This window comes from Brassica oleracea, chromosome C6 (genome assembly GCF_000695525.1).
Source record: "Brassica oleracea var. oleracea cultivar TO1000 chromosome C6, BOL, whole genome shotgun sequence".
Classification (NCBI taxonomy): Eukaryota; Viridiplantae; Streptophyta; class Magnoliopsida; order Brassicales; family Brassicaceae; genus Brassica; species Brassica oleracea.
The window spans coordinates 22,476,824-22,496,310 of record NC_027753.1 but is presented as its reverse complement, the minus strand read 5'-3'; the positions used below and the strand labels follow the sequence as shown (position 1 = coordinate 22,496,310).

Sequence of the window (19,487 nt, the reverse complement as noted above, 5' to 3'; positions counted from 1 at the left end):
AACTGTCATACAAAAATATCCGAAGAGGACTTATGAGCTTAGTATTACAAAGTCCGAGTTTTTAATCCAATAAAAAACAGTTTATTAACCATTGTCCAAACTAATAGAAATAAATAAGTTAAATGTTAGACATAATTTCTAAAAAATGTTTTTTCATAATAATTACCATAATTTATAATAGAATAATAAATCATGTTCTCTTCAAAATATGATTAACCAAAGTAATTTCCTCAGGCAGTTTATATTTTGTTGATATATTTATCCCCTAATCTATATTATAATATTAAAAAGTGTGAAAAAGTGTCAAGTCCATGGCTCGAACCCATGTTATTGAGATATAAACACCAACATTTATACCACTAAGCTGAATGATACTTTGTACATTGATGGACGAACCAAATATATATTTATGAAGGTCGAAAGCTCTTACTTCTTTGGCTTCCTCTGAGGGTCGGACCTACAAGTGTATTATGGGTTTCTTTTTTAAATGAGATTATGAAAAAAGCTTAAGTTTGCAATAATTATAGTTTTTCCATATTATAAATTGTTGTCTTTTAACATGAGTTTGAGTTCTTTTCATCATTGTCCCAAACAAGTATGAGTTACAGAGTTGCGCCGTGTGTCTGTTCGTAATCTATTTTTTCACCGGTGAACTCTTCATGTCCACATCTTAAATCGCTTGATCATAAATGTTCCTGATTTGTAGCCCCTCTGTAAACCCTATATATATGATTCTCATCTTTGATGAACCCGATCTGCATATTCACAAAACTCATTGATTCCTCTTAGATTTAACCACCTTCTAAAAAATGTTTTTCTCTGCCTCTCCTGTTCCTCAACTGGCGTCCTGGCGTCTGTCACTCAACCTTCGAGTCTCTCCGTCTTGGTCGTAGTAGTCAGAGCATAGCCTCTGGCTTCCTCGCTTCTGGGATTCCTTGAACTTCAAGAAAGACAGGGAGTGTGGGAATCTAGGTTCTCTTCCTTGATGAAAAGGTAAGTTAATATTCGATCTATCACACTTATTTAACATAATTGTTTTAACTGATTTTCTGATTCTTTGTTGTGAAAGTCGATCATTTTGAGGTTGCTAGGTGCTCAAGCATGTACAAGATAACTGATCATCCATTCCTCATTCGTTTCATCTCACTAACCATTATTGCTGAAGTCATCACGGGTACTCCTGTGATCAATCTCCAGTCAAGATTAGACTGTTCGAAATCTCCAAGTGATTGCGAACACAAACCTAGAAATCCCAGGTATATTATCATATTGCATTTCGGGACTCGGTTTATATTATGTTTCGATATCATAACTGATATTTAACCTCGCAGATGTGGTTGAGCAAATCTGTTCTGTGCAGGGCTCTGGCCTCACCAAAGAAACAACTCGAGTCGTTATCCGTCTCCTCATTGATCCGTAAGAAACAATCAACACATAATTCCCTTTATATTACTGTATATATTGTGCTAACATCAATAATCAAAAATATTTTCTACCCAAGATTTATGGTCATCTATTTATCTCCCTTACTTATCAATCTAATTTTACACAAATCTTTATTTTACAGCTAAAAAAAAAACCACAATAACCCAAACAATCAAAACACCAAAAACTAGAATCCCAAAAAAATGAATCATTAATTATCACATCTCTTTCTGTCTAATCTTACAAATAAACTTCAAAACAAATATATCAGATCAATCAACTCAACTAAAACTCAACGACACATACATTGAGCCAACTAAACAAATACAAACTACATGACCAGCTATTTAACAATTTACAAGCTTACTTTCGCATATGCTTACGAAGAAGACGAAGACGACAGCCCAGATCAGTGAAATTACCTAAACAAAAAAGCAAAGTAAGTTACAAACTCTGATAAATACAACTAACAATGATTTTTGTTTACATATTACTCATAAAATAAAAGAGAAACAAACACAACCACATCAGCAGATACAAGAGACAATTCCAACAGATACAAAGGCAGCAACAACGTCTCCACCTGCTCATTCCTCTTGTCTTATGAAAATAGTTTACATGCTCAATGTCAACAGAACAATGCTATTGTCTTCTTATGATAAATACATATATTTGTTTTAAGGTCCAAATACTAATTATCACTTATTTTATAGTTATTTCTACAAGTCTTCATGTATTTGTTTTAAATGTTCGGTAAAACCAACAAGTTTAAAAATAAAAAACATATAACCAACATAATAAGAATAAAAAAAATTATTACTTAATACACACAAGTTACACAACTAAACTGGAGAAAAAATATCCAGAAACAAAATGTACTTTCAACAACTTTAATATAATTTATGTAATCTCAACAGTACAAGTAACAAATTAAAAAGACAAACAAACAATAAGTCTCAGTGGCACAACAAGCAACACCACGAACTATATTAATCACATTACTAACACAATTTAGTCCTTGGAGAACAGTAGTGCATACACAGTTCATCATCACAACTCTAACCTTATAACAATAAAAATCTTGAAAAACAATGATCAACCCAAAACGCAAAATTCACAGGTACAATAACCCTAACAAATATTGAGATGAAACAAGAACTCTTTGCACAACTCCGTGCTTGTGCGAGGGCAATGCCCCTAGTTCACCTAGTTATATACTTCAGCCTATGTTTTAGATAAAAGCATACATATTTTAAAATTACTTTTTTATTTTAAAAATATCATTAAGACTATAAATTAAAAAATACTCAGCTAATTACAAAATAAACTATAACATATAATTGGCTACATAATTTTTGATAAATTTAAAATTTACCTAAAAATATAAAAACTTACGTATTGAATTATAAAAATTCTTTTAAACATCTTACACCATTGAAAATAATTTCATTTATTTGCTGAAACAAGGAAAACTCGATATTAAAGCCCATCCGGCCCATTAATAAAGGTGTCGTTTCCTAAATTACAAAATTTCCGGTGAAGTTGTGTGTGACCGTCTCCAGAAAGCTGCTTAAAACTTTTTTCTTCACCCTTCGCTCTCTCTGGAGATTGCAAACGGCAGAGCTCGTCAGTCTCTACTCTCCCTCTCATCTCGAAGGTTCGTAATCTCGAATCGACTTAAGATTATCTATTATCACTTTCTACGCATCACATGTCTGTTCTTTCCCCGAAGTTGGAGACAGCTCAAATCTACTCGTCTTGCTTGTGTTAACGATTATCTGTTTTTTTTTTGATGTGATTCTGATACTATTTTGATGAACGCATGATCAAAGATTTTCTCAATCTGTATAAAAAAAAAACGATTCTTGCTACTATGTTGAAGTTTCTAGGGTTACATTGATTTCTATAAAGCTAATGGGCGTTTCATCTGTTGAGATCTGCAAATCTATAAAGCTCACAGCTTTACATATACTGATTATCAGTTATGCGTTTTGCTTTTTCTTCTTCTTGTGGTTTCAGCTAAGATGGATATTGTCAAAAGAGATAATGAGCCAATGGAATGGTCCACTGTCCCTTACAACGCTCCTCAAGGACCTGTCTTCAACGGCAAGCAACGGACTTCGAGCTTGGAAGCGCCTATAATGCTTCTAAGTGGACACCAAAGTGCTATCTACACCATGAAGTTCAACCCTGCTGGCACCGTGATCGCTTCCGGTTCTCACGACAGAGAGATCTTCCTCTGGAGAGTTCACGGAGACTGCAAAAACTTTATGGTTCTGAAAGGTCACAAGAACGCTATCCTCGATCTTCACTGGACCGGCGACGGCTCGCAGATTGTGTCAGCCAGTCCTGACAAAACCGTTAGAGCTTGGGATGTTGAGACAGGGAAACAAGTCAAGAAGATGGCTGAGCATTCCTCGTTTGTGAATTCTTGCTGTCCTTCGCGCCGTGGGTTGCCTCTTATAGTAAGTGGGTCTGATGATGGCACCGCGAAGCTCTGGGACATGCGTCAGAGAGGAGCTGTACAGACGTTCCCTGATAAGTACCAGATCACAGCTGTTAGTTTCTCTGATCCTGCTGATAAGATATTCACTGGGGGTGTGGATAACGATGTTAAAGTGTGGGACTTGAGGAAAGGCGAAGCTATCATGACACTTGAAGGTCATCAAGATACGATAACTGGTATGAGCCTTAGTCCAGATGGGTCTTACCTTCTCACTAATGCTATGGACTGTAAGCTCTGTGTTTGGGATATGCGTCCTTACGCTCCTCAGGACCGGTGTGTGAAGATCTTTGAAGGGCATCAACACAACTTTGAGAAGAACTTGTTGAAATGTGCGTGGTCACCTGATGGTAGTAAAGTCACAGCGGGTAGTGCGGATAGAATGGTTCATATATGGGACACGACGTCTAGGAGGATTCTGTATAAGCTCCCTGGTCATAATGGTTCTGTTAATGAGTGTGTCTTCCATCCTCATGAACCAATCATTGGATCTTGCAGTAGTGATAATCTGATTTATCTAGGTGAGATCTGAGAAGGTGCGTATAAGAGTGTAGAAAGCTTGTTGTCTGGAGTATTTTGTGGCTTGGATTAAAGTAAGACGATCAATCTTTGTATGCGTTGAAATCATCTGTGAATTCAGTGATTACATTGATGTTCACAAATTTTTTCATCTCACATGAGCGCTGAAACCTGAAAAGAAATTGGCTTTGATGATATTTGAATATAATATTTCATTACCTCTGCTTTGTAGATTATAGCAACAAAAAATCCTCAATTATACCCATTGTATTGTCAAGGTAGGTATAATAAAGAGAACACAACCTCCTTGAAAATTTATTCTATATAACAGCTTAATTTTGTTATATAAAATAAACCATTGTGCTTTATTTGTTTGGAAAATATATCAAATAATACAAAAACTCTCTTTCTTGAAATCCATGGGCAAATCACTACATGAGATTTAAAGTTAAAAAAAAAACAATACATGAGCGTATATATCCTCATGGTTTTTGTCTCCCAAGGCATGTATTGAGAGAATTATGTTGGTTGGGTTTAGTGTCTGCCAGAAAGATTCCTTTTTCTATATATGATAATAATACCCCTCACCAACTCTAATCTCTACCTAAACCTCTGACCACCGACTGTAAATCATCAAAGGTGTTCTTGACTCCCGAGTTCTTTATCTAAACATGTAAGAGCACGTCCAACCATTTAAGTTTCTCAAAGTGGGTATTTACACAAATAAATAATATATTTTAATTTGCTGTTTAAATTTTAATACTCAAAATGAAAAATAAAATGATAAGAAAGTGACACACAGGGAAAGAAGTTTCTCATAGGTTTCTCATACATCCTCAAATCGATACTTTTTTTTTCTTTCATCTTTTTTTTTAATAATTTATTTTTTTACAAGAACTCTTACGAGAACCTGTTATTGGAGGTGCTATAACACACTGTGATCATGAACCTTGCTGTATGTTTATAGATCCAATAGTTTATTGATCATGCCACTTTAAGGCTTTCATTAGACTGACTTGGACGATTCCCTGATGAACACACTCCCTTGGCTCACCAAACCCTTGAAGCTTTGACCACTTCTGTTAATAGAAGTTTGGTTATAAGATCATCATTGAAGGCATCATCTATTACGTCCAACCGGAGAATAAGGGAAATAGTGAAAGTGTTTTGAGTTATATTTTAGGACATCCATCACTAGTATATATGTATACTAGGGGAGGGCGGGTTATGATCGTTTGTTCATATTATTTGTGAGGTTGGGTGTTAGTTGTCTGTGCAGATTCAATGTTTGATTGTCGCATGATCTTCGTATCTGTATGCTGCAGTTGTAGGATTTACAATGCAGAGGTCTCATATTTGTGGAACTAAATGAAGAATTTTTAATGTATTTTGTTGGTTTACAATTCTTTTCATTGCCATAAACTGACTATGATTTACGTTTTGTTAGCTAGTTTGAATACATGCCTTCGTAATTGCAGTAGAAGAGGGATTAGTTGTATTAATTATGTTACTTGAAATAGAAAATGACACCACTACAATACACCTCGAAGATTAAAAGGTTAGATGATTTTGATGGCAAAAGATGAAGATCATCTTGATAGAGAAAAAAAACAGAACTTGGGGAAGAAGAAAAAGTTGTATGTTTTATTTTCCCTTTATAGAGATTTCCATAAATGACAAAATTGTTTCACAAAAAACAAACCAACTAAACCAAGATTCACAGTAGCCAAACCACATTAGATAAACTCATCATGTTTCTTGTTGATTCAGGTTGATGAATTATAATTATTCCCAGGTGGACAACTTAGGTGATAAAAATAAAAGAATAGATACAAAGGAGAACTTTAGATTTGATTTATGTTAAATGGTAGTCTCTCTAATCCAACCCAATATAAATGTTGTCAAGTTAATTTTTATATTCGTTTTTATATATAACCAATACCTCTTGGAAATTCTACAATTCATATTGCCAGTTTCTAAAACACAAACCACAAATGATAACACTTTTTTTTTAACTCTTGCGTAACATTAATGGAGAAAGTGTGTGAACAAATAACCACCAAGAACACAAAAAAAAAAAAACCGCAAAATAAACAAGCTATCCTCATAACAGGTACCGAGCATGGAGCTCCACCCTCACGACAAACCACAAATGATAACACTATTTGGTTTTTTTAATACCACTATTACATTTTTTTGCGTTTATATTTATGGTTGATTAATTTATGCCGCATAGATTATATTTTATGAGGTTATGTGACATACCAGCTGTGTTGATTTATTTGAAATGTATTTATTTTAATTGATGTTTAAAATTAAATTAAATAAATATAGTTGAAACTGGTGTTTTGAAACCCGACCCGGACCCGCGGTTGAACCGGTAAATCCGGTGACCCAGAAAAATCCGGTTTGGGTTTTGTGAAAAACCAGTATTTATAAACCCGCAAAAACCCGCAAAAACCCAGAACCCGATACCGGTTGAACCACCGGTTGAACCAATAAATAACTTTTATTTTTTTTTTAGTTTTTTAGATTATGTTTTGTATTCTAAGTTTCCAATTAAGAAGTTAGGTGCTGGCGAAAAAAGTTAGGTTTTCCATTTTCAGTTTTATATTTTTGATTTTTAGATTTTGATGAAGATTTCATTATGCCACCAGAAGAAAATGAAATGAACGATGGTAGAGAGAACCAAAATTAGTTGAAGTGATTTGGTGTTAGTTTCTTTCTGTTATTGACAATTTATTACAATGATCTTTTATTTTTGGTTTATTTTGAATTGGAAGTTTTATTTATTATTCACATTAGACATTAAGATTTTCAATCTCAAGTTCTAACTTTTTAAGATCTTCATCTCAACTTTGATTTTCTTCATTCAAAATATATTTGTTTTCTTTTAAAAGTTTAAAGACTGAATGATTATATTCATTTATTTAAATATTTATGAATATTATATCTTGATTTTTTAGATGTCATAACTCTTACTTTGTTACACAAATTTTTAAATAGTCTAAACAATTTTTTGATATTTTGTATATCAAATGAAAATAAAAATATAAAAAATAAAATTAAGTATTTTTAAATACTTTTTAAACATAAAATATATACATATCCAAACTATTATTTTATGTTTTAAAAACATTTAGAAAATATAAAACTTTAGTTTTTATATATTTATAGCTAATATATTATTATATAATAAAATTAATTCATTTATTAACCTGCGGTTCATCCGCGGTCAACCCAGTGACCCGGTAAGTCGTCCGGTTTAGTGTTCGGGTAGGGCTTAAAAACATTGGTTGAAACCCCTGTTCTTGAACGCGCTAGGCGCTAGTCGGGCGGTCGGGTTGGGCCTAGCGCCTAAAGAAAAAATCGGGGATTAATCGGAAATTATGCGGGGCGGAATTTTTTGATGGTTTACTGTGTTATAAAACATGTTAATCTTTAATTGTGTGTAACATTAATACATTTTCATGTTTAAGATTATATAAAACACACAAATAGAATATATAAACTTAATATAGTGTATTTTTCATCAAAATTATGAATATAAATGATATTTATAAAATTTTAGATCAAATAAAAAATAAAAATATTATTAAAAATAAAATAAAAAAATAATAAAAAAATAAAAATAAAAATAAAAAATAGATTAGGCGGCCGGCTAGGCGGTCATTTAGGCGGTCTAGGCGGAAAAAAATCGGATATCCGATTTTTTAAACCGATTTGGCATAAATCGGGGCGGAATAGTGACGCGTAGTGCCTAGGCGGCCGATTTTTAGAACAGGGGTTGAAACTAATTGTTTGACTTCTGTGTTTGTTTTAATATGTTGTTTTTTCATCCGAACCGGAAAGTAGAATTGTACGATAAAACATAGACGTCTCGTGCACAAAAAGACATAGACGTCTCCTGACGGAAATTTAAGAAAGCATAGTTTTGAAAACATTCGTCAATTTACGACACTTGCTACACTAATTTTAGTTCCTCGAAAGCTCCTTCTACACTAATTTTTTTCACTTGCTACACCCAATTTTTTATACTTCTAATCATTTCCTAATTGATGGTTTAGGCTTTTTTTTTTTGTTTCCAAAATACTTGTAAAACTGAATGGAAACAAATATTACTTTCATAACTATATTCTTCGTATTATTCCATGATGTAGCTACAAAATGACTTTAACGATGTCCACTTCTTAACAATGGGCTTTAAATTACTTTCATTGTATGGGTTTCACTTGATCTTCAGTCCATTTTGTATTACCAAAAAAAAGGCTACAGAACACGTGACGTTTTATATTCTTATTTAGGGTTTCATCTTCAATCAGTGTTACGTTTTATCCTCGACGAAAGATGAAGATGATCTTGACATCTGAGACGATGGACATCCCCGACGGCATCGCCATGAAGGTTCACGCCAAGGTGATCAAAGTCGAAGGTTCACGCGGCAAAACTCACACGTGATTGCAAGTATATAAACTGTGATTTCCAGCTCATCAAGACACCGTCACCGGGAAGAGACAGCTCAAGATTGACTCGTGGCTCGGCTGATTGGCTCTCACAAAGCCAGTTCTTCAATCTGAACTGCTTTGAGCAATATTGACAAATCTCATCGCTGGTGACACTCAAGGTTTCCTTTACATAAGATGAGGTATGTGTACGCTTATTTCCCGATCGACAATTCGATCTCCAATGATTTTCTTTTTTAAGTTCAGAACCAGTTATAATGGAGTCTCCTAGAATTAATGAAGATTAAAATTGAAATTGTTAAGGGTTTTGAGTGATGCCACGTGTCGCTCTGAGAAAAAAAGATTTATCTAGGTGTCCGCTTACGTGGCTTCACCAGAGGAAACTTTATTTTATAATAATATATAGATATCTTTTATATATATAATATATTTATGTATATACTTAAAAGTTTCATATTTTGAATTTTAATTGTTGGAACTAATATTTTTATTGGATGTATTTCTAAATAGAAAATGAAACTCCAAAAACAACTAGATCGAGAGGCTAAATTTAATAGTCTTTTGATAGACGAAAATCCTAATTATAATAACGATTTATTTTTAACAATACCATGTATTAGTGTACGCAGCTATATCACGTACTGTGTTCCAATAATTAGACTGTCAGAGACCATCAATAGTGGCGGCAAAGCTGACAACATATTATATTTGATAAACAGAAACTTTATGAATTAGCAAAGCCAGTAATTAATGAAGCAAGCACATGGCAAGTGGTAGTGATTATTTTTCAAACCAAGTAATTAATTATCAATTTATATAGTTTTATAAATTATATCTTAGTCTAAACTCATTAGTGGGTTTCTTAATTGAAGCATGGAACGTATTAAACAATAAATTAGAAATTCTTTTGGTCAACAAATAAATATATTAAATATATTTTCATTTTTTGTCATCCATTATATATATATTTTTTTAATTTATACAGAAATATCATGAATCCACAGAAATAGTCCAGATTAGTCACGTGCTGTCATATGTCGGTCTTTTGCCTCTGCAGATGCCAAAATGTTAATTCTCCAGTAGTCGGAATTCAAATCTGATAATTTAACCGTATTGAATTTTTGCCCTCGAGTTCATCCATTATATATCAATTATACGGATATGAACAATAGACAAGTATCCAATATACAACTGGTAGATACCCAACATGAAAATCTTATTCAAAACCTAAGATAACGTGAATACTTATAGTCTTAAGATCTAGCTATATCATCACATAAAAGTTGTCATTTAAAGAATATTATTCACTTCAACAATTCAAGTCGTAGGTCAGCATGTATACATGTAATATCAATATTTTTTATAGTTTTTTTTAGATAGGAAACTCCATAATATCAATATTTTTTTATAGTTTTTTTTAGATAGGAAACTCCGTATCCGATATCATTATATGACAAGAGTATATAGTACATAGAAGGAATGTTCTAGAGAGAATATCTAGTGTATCTACAAGATACATAATATCTAAACCGTATATACTCTAACACTCCCCCTCAGTCGAAGCGTCCGACGACGGACAGACGGTGAGACTGGTCCGAAATTCATTGAACAGAGGAGAGGGTAGCCCTTTGGTGAATATATCTGCAAACTGTCGAGCTGAAGGAACGTGCAGGACCCGGACGTGACCAAGAGACACATTCTCGCGAACAAAATGAATATCAATTTCGACATGTTTCGTGCCCTGGTGTTGAACCGGGTTTGACGACAAGTAGATGGCACTAATACAATATACCACTGTGGCTCGAGACAGGGGAATCTTCATTTCGAACAATAGATTACGCAGCCATGTTGCGTCAAAGACGACATTTGCAACACCTCGGTACTCGGCCTCAGCGCTCGAGCGAGAGATGGTGTTTTGTCTTTTAGAAGACCATGACACCAGATTGTCTCCTAGGAATACGCAGTATCCTGAAGTGGATCGGCGAGTAGACGGGCACCCTGCCTAGTCAGCGTCAGAATAAGCGGTAAGGTGGAGTGACTTCGACTTGAGCATGCGAACGCCAAGAGAGATAGTGCCTTTTAGGTAGCGTAGGATGCACTTGAGAGCATTGAAGTGAGATTCTCGCGGGTCATGCATGAAGAGGCATATCTGTTGGACTGCGAATGCTATGTTAGGGCGGGTGAAAGTCAAGTATTGGAGGGCTCCATCCAGGCTTCTATAGAGTGTGGGATCAGAGACCGGTGGGATGTCATTGGCAGAGAGTTTTTGTGACGTGTCAACCGGCGTGAGACAGGGGTTACAGTTTGTCATGTTAGTGCGATGGAGGATGTCCGCGGCGTAATTTTGTTGATGAAGAAGAAGGCCGGTTAAGTCGTGTTTCACAGTGATGCCGAGGAAATGGTGGAGAGGGCCCTGATCAGACATTTCAAATTCCGAGCTCAGAGTTTTGCTGAGGCGATTCAGCAGGCATGTAGATGATGCGGTGAGAATTATATCGTCAACATAGAGAAGGAGATAGGCGATATCAGCTCCAGAGGAGAGCACGAACAGCGACTGATCAGACGTGCTCTCTGTGAAATCCAAATGACGAACAAAAGAGGCAAACCGTGTGTTCCAGGCGAGGTGATTGTTTGAGTCCGTATAGGGAGCGTTTAAGAGGCACACATGGTCCGGTTTGTTTTTGTCGTGAAATCCCGGAGGCTGGTGCATATACACGGTCTCGTCGAGGTCGCCATTGAGGAATGCGTTCTTCACGTCGAGTTGATGCAGAGGCCAATCGCGAGCTAGAGCAACATGAAGGACGGTGCGAATCATTGCCGGTTTGACGACGGGACTTAACGTTTCATCACAATCTATTCCTTGTTGCTGGGATTTTCCATTCGCGACGAGTCTTGACTTGTGGCAGCGAAGAGTGCTATCTACATTAAACTTATGCTTATAAAGCCACATACAACGTACAATGTTAGTATTCTTTAGGCGTGGCACAAGAATCCACGTTCCCTTTTTAATATGAGCATCATGTTCTATATGCATAGAATTATTCCAGAGAGGATCCTTAGCTGCATGAACATGCGACAATGGGAGAGGAAAAATTGTTTTATCAGTATGAAGGCACAAAGAAGTTCGCGGTTTGACTATGCTGCTTTTACCTCTAGTAGTCATGGAATGAGTATTTTGAGTAGGAAGAGGAGGTGGAGCTGGAATTTGAACAGGTGGAGGAGGAACGTGTGAGAGTTGTGTTTGGCCAGGAATTGGTGTAGGAGGAAGCTCCAGGGGAGCAAGAGGAGCTGGCGCTTTAACATAGTGTTGAGAGAATGGAAATATCGTCTCATCGAACACGGCGTAGCGGGAGAGTATGATGTGTCTAGTGTGCAGATCCAAACACCGGTAGCCGCGATGATCTGTTGGATATCCGAGGAACACACACGGTGTGGAGCGCTGAGCGAGCTTGTGCATTGATGTTGGTAGCAAGTTAGGATAGCAAAGGCATCCAAACGTTCGCAGGTGTTGATAGTTGGACACCATTTTGAACAAGCGAGTGGCCGGTATGTCGTTGTCAATTGCCGCCGATGGGAGTATGTTGAGAAGATGAGCTGATGTATGAAGCGCCTCCACCCAAAACTCAGGTGGAACAGATGCCTAAAACAAGAGTGTGCGGATCATGTTGTTGATGGTACGTAGGATGCGTTCGGCTTGACCATTTTGTTGAGATGTGTGGGGACATGAGAATCGCAGACTTGTCCCAGTTGATGCCATATGGTCTTTGAACGCACGGTTATCATACTCTCCACCATTGTCGCATTGCAATGATTTGATAGAGCTATGGAATTGTGTCTGCACATAGTTAGAAAAGTGCAAATATTTTTCAAACGTATCACTTTTACGGTGGAGGGGATATACCCAAAGAAAATGTGAATATTGATCAAGAAACACAAGGTAATACTTAAGACCACTATTACTGATAACAAGAGAGGTCCAAATGTCAGAGTGCACAATTTCAAAGGGATGAAAAACAATAGTGTTTGACTTATAAAAAGGTAAACGAGTGTGTTTGCCAAGTTGACATGCTTGACACAAAGTTGTTAAGTCTGTTTTTGGAAGAGAATGAGAAAAAGAAGACAATATACGAGAGAGGGTAGAGTTGTTGGGATGCCCGAGACGCTGGTGCCAAATGGAGCTATTCAGTGACGTTGTTGTGAAGGCGGAAGGAGAAGAGAGTGGTAGTGAGGGCGTCACTGAATATAAGGGTCCGGAGCTATCACACCGGAGCAGTTTGTTCCGAGTCCGAAAATCCTTAATACAAAAACCAAATGGATCAAACTCAATGTCACATGAATTATCTGTGACAAACTTGCGAACATATATGAGATTTTTGATTATGTCAGGGCAAACCATAACATTGCAAAGATCAAAAGAGCAAGAAGGAGAAACAATTTTACCATGACCAGAGTATTGAACAGCAGCTACGTAACCATTACCAAAGGTAACCGGAGTTATGGTGCTCATATTAAAAACAGATTGTAGGTTACCTGCGTTGGAGGTGATGTGCGTGGAGGCTCCAGAGTCCATGTACCATGCGTTATCTAGTTCCTGAATGGTCCTCATGTTGAACGCATGAGCAAGGCCAGGAGGGAATTGAGTCATTTGCGGAGTTGTTGTCATCTGCGCCATATATGCTTACTGATTCGGACGTGAGGGTTGAGAGCCGAGAATGCCTTGAAAAGCATGTGTCCCTTGTTGATGCTGGTATTGCTGGAAAGGTCCTGGTGAGTAAGGAGCGTACCTCGGAGAAGGATAAGCAAAGTGGGGCGGCATCGTTACATAGGCAGGGGGCTGCTGGTTGTAGTACCATGGTGAGCCAAACTGAATCTGCTGCCAATTGTTATTGAAGCGTCCTCTGCCTCGAGAGCGACCGTTTACGCGATTACGGCCTCTGTTTCCACGAACGGAGTGGTGGTGATTGTTGTTATTGGTGGACCGAGGGTTTTCATCAGCGCCGGTATACAGTACCGTGGAGGAAGAGGAGTTGTCTTGATGACGTGGTGATGGTTTCACCTGTCTGGTGAGGCGAGTCTCTTCCATCTGTAGCATTGATCGAGCCTCCAGTAGGGTTGGAAACGGTGACTTGTGTTGGATCACATTAATGATCGAGTCAAATTTGTCGGACAGACCATTGAGGAGATGCGAGACCAGAGCCCGTTCTGTCACGGGAGCATCAATGTTAGCGAGCATATCGGCGGTGGACTTCATCTTCTGGCAGTACTCGTGCACGGATAGATCGCCAATGACCAGCGTTCGGAGGTCGTTCTATAGTTGGAGGGCACGAGCTTCCTTGTTGTCACGAAAGATGTTTTCAATGGAGGGCCAGAGATCACGTGCCGTACCGTTCTTCTTGAGAACGGTATCAATGATGGAGTCAGATATGGTGTCGTAGATCCACATCTTGACTAGGCCATCACGTTCCTTCCACTCTTTTTCGGTCGTAGGAGTCGAAGAGGAGGAACCGTCAATATGGTGTGAAACACCGAAGCTTACACAGTGGGTTTCAAAGAGTTCACGCCACTTGTCATAGTTAAGCTTTGACATATCAAGAGAAGTAGGGATGTACGCTTTGATTTGCGAGATCCCGTATGGTTTATCACTTGTCGATGCAAGAGCAGACATAGTTTCTTAACAGAAGAAGAGGAAGGTTTGATAAGTAGAGAGGGAGGAGATACGAAAAGGAAGAAGAAGAAGAGAACGAAGATAGGATCGATCGCTATTAGTTTAGTGGCTAGGGTTTAGCGTCTGATACCATGTAAGATAGGAAACTCCGTATCCGATATCATTATATGACAAGAGAATATATATAGTACATAGAAGGAATGTTCTAGAGAGAATATCTAGTGTATCTACAAGATACATAATATCTAAACCGTATATACTCTAACAACTACATACAGATATTCGAAACCTATAAGGTGTGGACACTTTGACCCAATGGACTTTACAGTCACGTATTTTAGAATTTAGATAGGTCTTGCCTTCTTGATGTTCTATTATATATATATAACACATATTATATATTCCTATGACACCGTCACACACAAAACACAACCACATGTTATGCATGTAGCCATGTATAGTATAAATATGCATGTGTTCAGATCCAAGTCTATTTATAAGTTATTAAAGCCTTGTCTTGATATAACCCCTCATCAACTAGTTGTTAGCATCAAAGTCATATATGGATCATCTAATTTCTCTTATTTCTCCAATACCCTCTTCAAACAGGTTCTTGAACGCCTTTTATTTATTTGTGTGTAGTATAGTTTCTTCCTATGTAATTAAATAACTATTGCTAACTTGGTTTTGATAATTGTTGTGATTGTTAAAGATGGTGGTCGGAAGAAACAATGGCAGTTGTGACCGGAGCAAACAAAGGTATAGGTTTTGAGGTGGTGAAGATGTTATCGAAGCTTGGACTAACCGTAGTCTTAACCGCCAGAAACGCCAAGAATGGAAGTATCGCATCCGATTCCCTCCGCCGCGATGGCTTTCAAAACGTTCATTTCTTTTGGCTCGACGTCTCGGATCCTTCTTCCATCTCCGCCTTTGTCTCCTGGTTCCGTCTCAGCTTTGGCGTACTCGACATTCTAGTAAGTACAATGTGTTTTGTTTTGATTGTTTGTAATTATATGAAAAATATCATCAAACTACAATGAATCATAGAAACTTGATTACTTCTTTTTTATATAGTAATTAATGATGATATACATTGTTTTGATAAAAAAACAAATCCATTCAGTTTTCTTTAACGTAAACTAAAAGATATTATACCTCACAATTTTCTCTCGAAAAAGATTTCATCATATTTTATTATATGATAATTATATCATTTTACATTTTTTGTTTGCATTTTGGGAAAGTTTGGTAGTTTGATGAGGCCAATAATCGTTTTTTTTTTGGGGCTCAGGTGAACAACGCGGCCGTTTCATTTAACGCGGTCGGCGAAAACTCAATCAAAGAGCCAGAGACCATAATCAAGACCAATTACTACGGTGCCAAGCTTTTAACGGATGCACTTTTGCCGTTATTTCGCCGCTCGGTCTCCGTGGGACGCATCCTTAACATTAGCTCAAGGCTTGGCGCATTAAACGTAATACATAGTTTCTTTCTCCTACTCTATTTTTTTTTTGAATTCATCTTTTACCAAAGAGAAGTACTCGCTATTTTCAGTCTTGTTAGGAAAATATTAAACGTTAGATACATATAAACATATATATATATATATATATATATATATATATATATATATATATATATATATATATATATATATATATATATATATATATATATATATATATATCATATTGTTTTTTAATTTGTATATATATATCATGCAATATCAAAAAACTATTCTATTCATAACAGTCTTGATCATTTCTTTTGAATCCGAATATATATAGATGCAGCGTCAAGTTAACTTTTTCTATTATCTATCATGCATAATATTTATTTTAATCTATCATGCATGCCATTTGACATTTCGTGTTTTTCTGCATATAGAAACTGAGAAACCCTAGTTTAAGACAAACCCTAGAAAGTGAAGAGCTCACGTACGAACAAATCGATGCCACAGTCACTCAGTTTCTTGAAGACGTGAGCAAAGGGACGTATGAGGAGAATGGATGGCCGGAAAATTGGTCGGACTACGCCGTCTCCAAGATGGCCTTGAACGCTTACTCTAGAGTCTTGGCTCGACGTTACAACGGCAAAAAACTAAGTGTGAATTGCTACTGCCCTGGTTTCACTCGTACGTCTATGACAGGTGGTCAAGGGACTCACACGGCGGAAGAAGCTGCCGCAACCATCGCCACGTTGGTTTTGCTTCCTCCGGAGAAGTTGACCTCCGGCAAATTTTTCATGTGCGTGGAGCCCAATAGGATTATTTCCAGGTTGTAAATTTTATAGTTGATATAATCATTATTGATAATTATTAATTGCTTACTGGAGCATATAAAAAGTCGTCAGCCTTTCTGTGATTTAATATACTAAACGAGTTTTTATATATGTGTATGTGTCGATAAATAACATATTTTATGTACAACGGTGGTTACTAAAGTATCTGAACTCATATCAGGTATTAATTGAGTGATGAAGATATGATAAACAAAGAGAAATGATAAAATATTAGAAAAATATCTCACATTCATATATTATAAATATGATTATTACTTTATGAAACTTGAATTATTGTATAATTATTCTTTTTACTACATTTCTTTGTGATATGTCCATATGTTTAAACCAAATTTTGGTCGATAAAATATATTATTTCGAAAACAACATCTGATTATGTCTATTTACATAAAAAAAATACAACGCATCTCGCTCTAGCTTTCTTCGTTAATGAATCCACACAAATTTCCAGCTCGTAGGAATATGAATTAAAATTAAGCTCTCAAAATCATCTGAAAAAAATGAAACGCATGTATCTTTGAGGTGAAGTGCTCTTGAAGTTATTTTACTATACTTTCAAAATATTTTTAAAATAATGTGAATGAAAGTGGTCTTGAAGTTTGATTCGGTTTGGTTTTGCTGGTACAAAGGAGGTTATGAATGATGGATGATGTCCATTAATTAACTTCCAAAATTTCATAGCATGTTCCTCAAGGGCCTAGGCCAGTTTGCATCAATATTAGGTACATTGGCCTATGAATGAACTCAAGCTTATGTATTTGAAGACATTAGGGTTTTCACTGTTTCTGCAGCAGCCTTTACTTCTTCTATATAAAAGTCATCAAAGGGCATAATTTTCAGTATCATCTCTAAGTTCAACTTTTAAGTTCTTTCTTCATTGTCTACTAGGTTTGACAAATTAGGTTTCAATATTCTTATCTCTTATTTTTTAGGCATTAACCAGCCCCTCATATATAATGATACGACCTCGAGTTTATAGGAAATGTTACATAAACAAAGATATGCCCAAATCATATTATATGAGATCTTAACATATCCCAATACCCCCCCCCCCCAGCATACAAATTTCGAATGCCCAACTTGAGAAGAAAAGCTTCAAACTCCTTTAGTCCCAATGCCTTTGTTAATATATCAGCCAACTGCTCCTTCGTAAAAACATGAAATGGTTTAACAATGCCACGAACGATATCATCACGAACAAAATGACAATCAGTCTCCACATGCTTGGTTCTCTCATGAAAAACTGGATTGTTGCTAATGTAGATAGCCGGTTTACTATCACACTTGATTGTAAAAATCCATTTACACACAAGTGCCTTCTTTCCTGGAGGCAGGTGCTCTAGTCGCCATGTATTTGCTGCTTCCAAAGATTCAATTTCACAATCAACTGCAACTCCGCATCTCTCATCTTTCATAGCTTCAGCGAAAGATCTTGCCTCCATATTAGCCGACATAGCCACAATAAAGTCCAAGTGTTTCTGTGTAAAAACGATCACACGAAACAAAATTATAGATTGGATATTTCGTATCTGAGGATGGCTGAGGGGCGGGTGTCGTCGTAGAGAGAGAAGAGGGTTGTAAAGTGACAGCCGTTTGAACGACATAGTCCTTGAGTCTAGTAGAAGTTTGTTTCTGTCGATGTTCTCTACCAAGAGGTACAAGAGAGTCTGCCACCGGAGCCTGCGATGTATCAGCACTCGTAGATGTATCTAACACTGGTTCAGTATTAATTTGAATCTGTGTCTCATCCTCATCATCACTGTCCAAGTTTTCTCCTGTAGGTGGAACACCTAAACCTCCGTTGGAGACAGGAGCTACATCACTGATCGCATACGGGAATATGGTTTCTTGAAATGCCACATCTCGTGAAACAAAGACAACATGACGCTCTAGATCATACAATTTCCATCCCATTTTCCCATAAGGATAGCCTAAGAAGACACACCGTCGACTTCGAGTCTCAAACTTATCTCCTTTATGATGCGAATTATGCGCATATGCTAAACATCCCAAGACTTTTAAGTGCTTATATCCTGGAGCATGTCCGAACAACACCTCAAACGGAGTTTTATTCTTCAGCAGTACTGACGGAGTGCGGTTTATCAAATAGGCTGCTGTGAGAACGCATTCACCCCAGTATTCTATCGGAAGACTAGCCTGAAACCTTAAGGCCCTCGCAATATTCAAAATATGTCTATGCTTGCGTTCCACTCGTCCATTCTGTTGTGGAGTATTAACACAAGAAGTCTCATGTATTATACCTTGCTCCTGAAAATACCGTGTAAGACATGTAAACTCAGTTCCATTATCACTTCTAATCCTCTTAACCCTCTGAGAAAAATGTCTTTCTATCATTGTGATAAAATTTCGAATTTGCATAGGCGCCATTGCTTTATCAGCCAGGAGATACAACCATACGGCTCGAGAATGATCATCTACGATTGTCAGAAAATATTTGGATCCACAGAATGCTGTTGTTCGATATGGACCCCATCACAATGAATCAAATCAAAATTATCTTTTGCATTATTCAAACTGTCTGGAAAACACTGCCGAGTTTGCTTAGCTCGAAAACAGACATCACAATTCTTAATAGAAAGCTCATTATTAC

General features: G+C 36.7%; 1 protein-coding gene and 1 pseudogene across 4 annotated transcripts; both read left to right on the top strand.

The window, feature by feature from the left end:
• The first annotated feature begins 2,974 nt into the window (after window positions 1-2,974).
• Window positions 2,975-4,644, top strand: LOC106296835 (annotated as a pseudogene). 3 transcript variants are annotated; one of them, XR_001261318.1, is made up of 2 exons: window positions 2,975-3,082; window positions 3,445-4,644. The product of XR_001261318.1 is annotated as a U5 small nuclear ribonucleoprotein 40 kDa protein pseudogene, transcript variant X1 (transcript). The 3 variants fall into 3 exon arrangements; XR_001261319.1 differs by having other exon boundaries at window positions 2,984-3,051; XR_001261320.1 differs by lacking the exon at window positions 2,975-3,082 and adding an exon at window positions 3,108-3,138.
• Window positions 4,645-15,137: 10,493 nt separating this feature from the next.
• LOC106299694 (salutaridine reductase-like) lies at window positions 15,138-16,858 on the top strand. The gene is made up of 4 exons (XM_013735742.1): window positions 15,138-15,184; window positions 15,288-15,549; window positions 15,867-16,049; window positions 16,463-16,858. The coding sequence occupies exons 1-4, from the start codon at window positions 15,138-15,140 to the stop codon at window positions 16,856-16,858; spliced, it is 888 nt and encodes a 295-aa protein (XP_013591196.1).
• The last annotated feature ends 2,629 nt before the right edge of the window (window positions 16,859-19,487 follow it).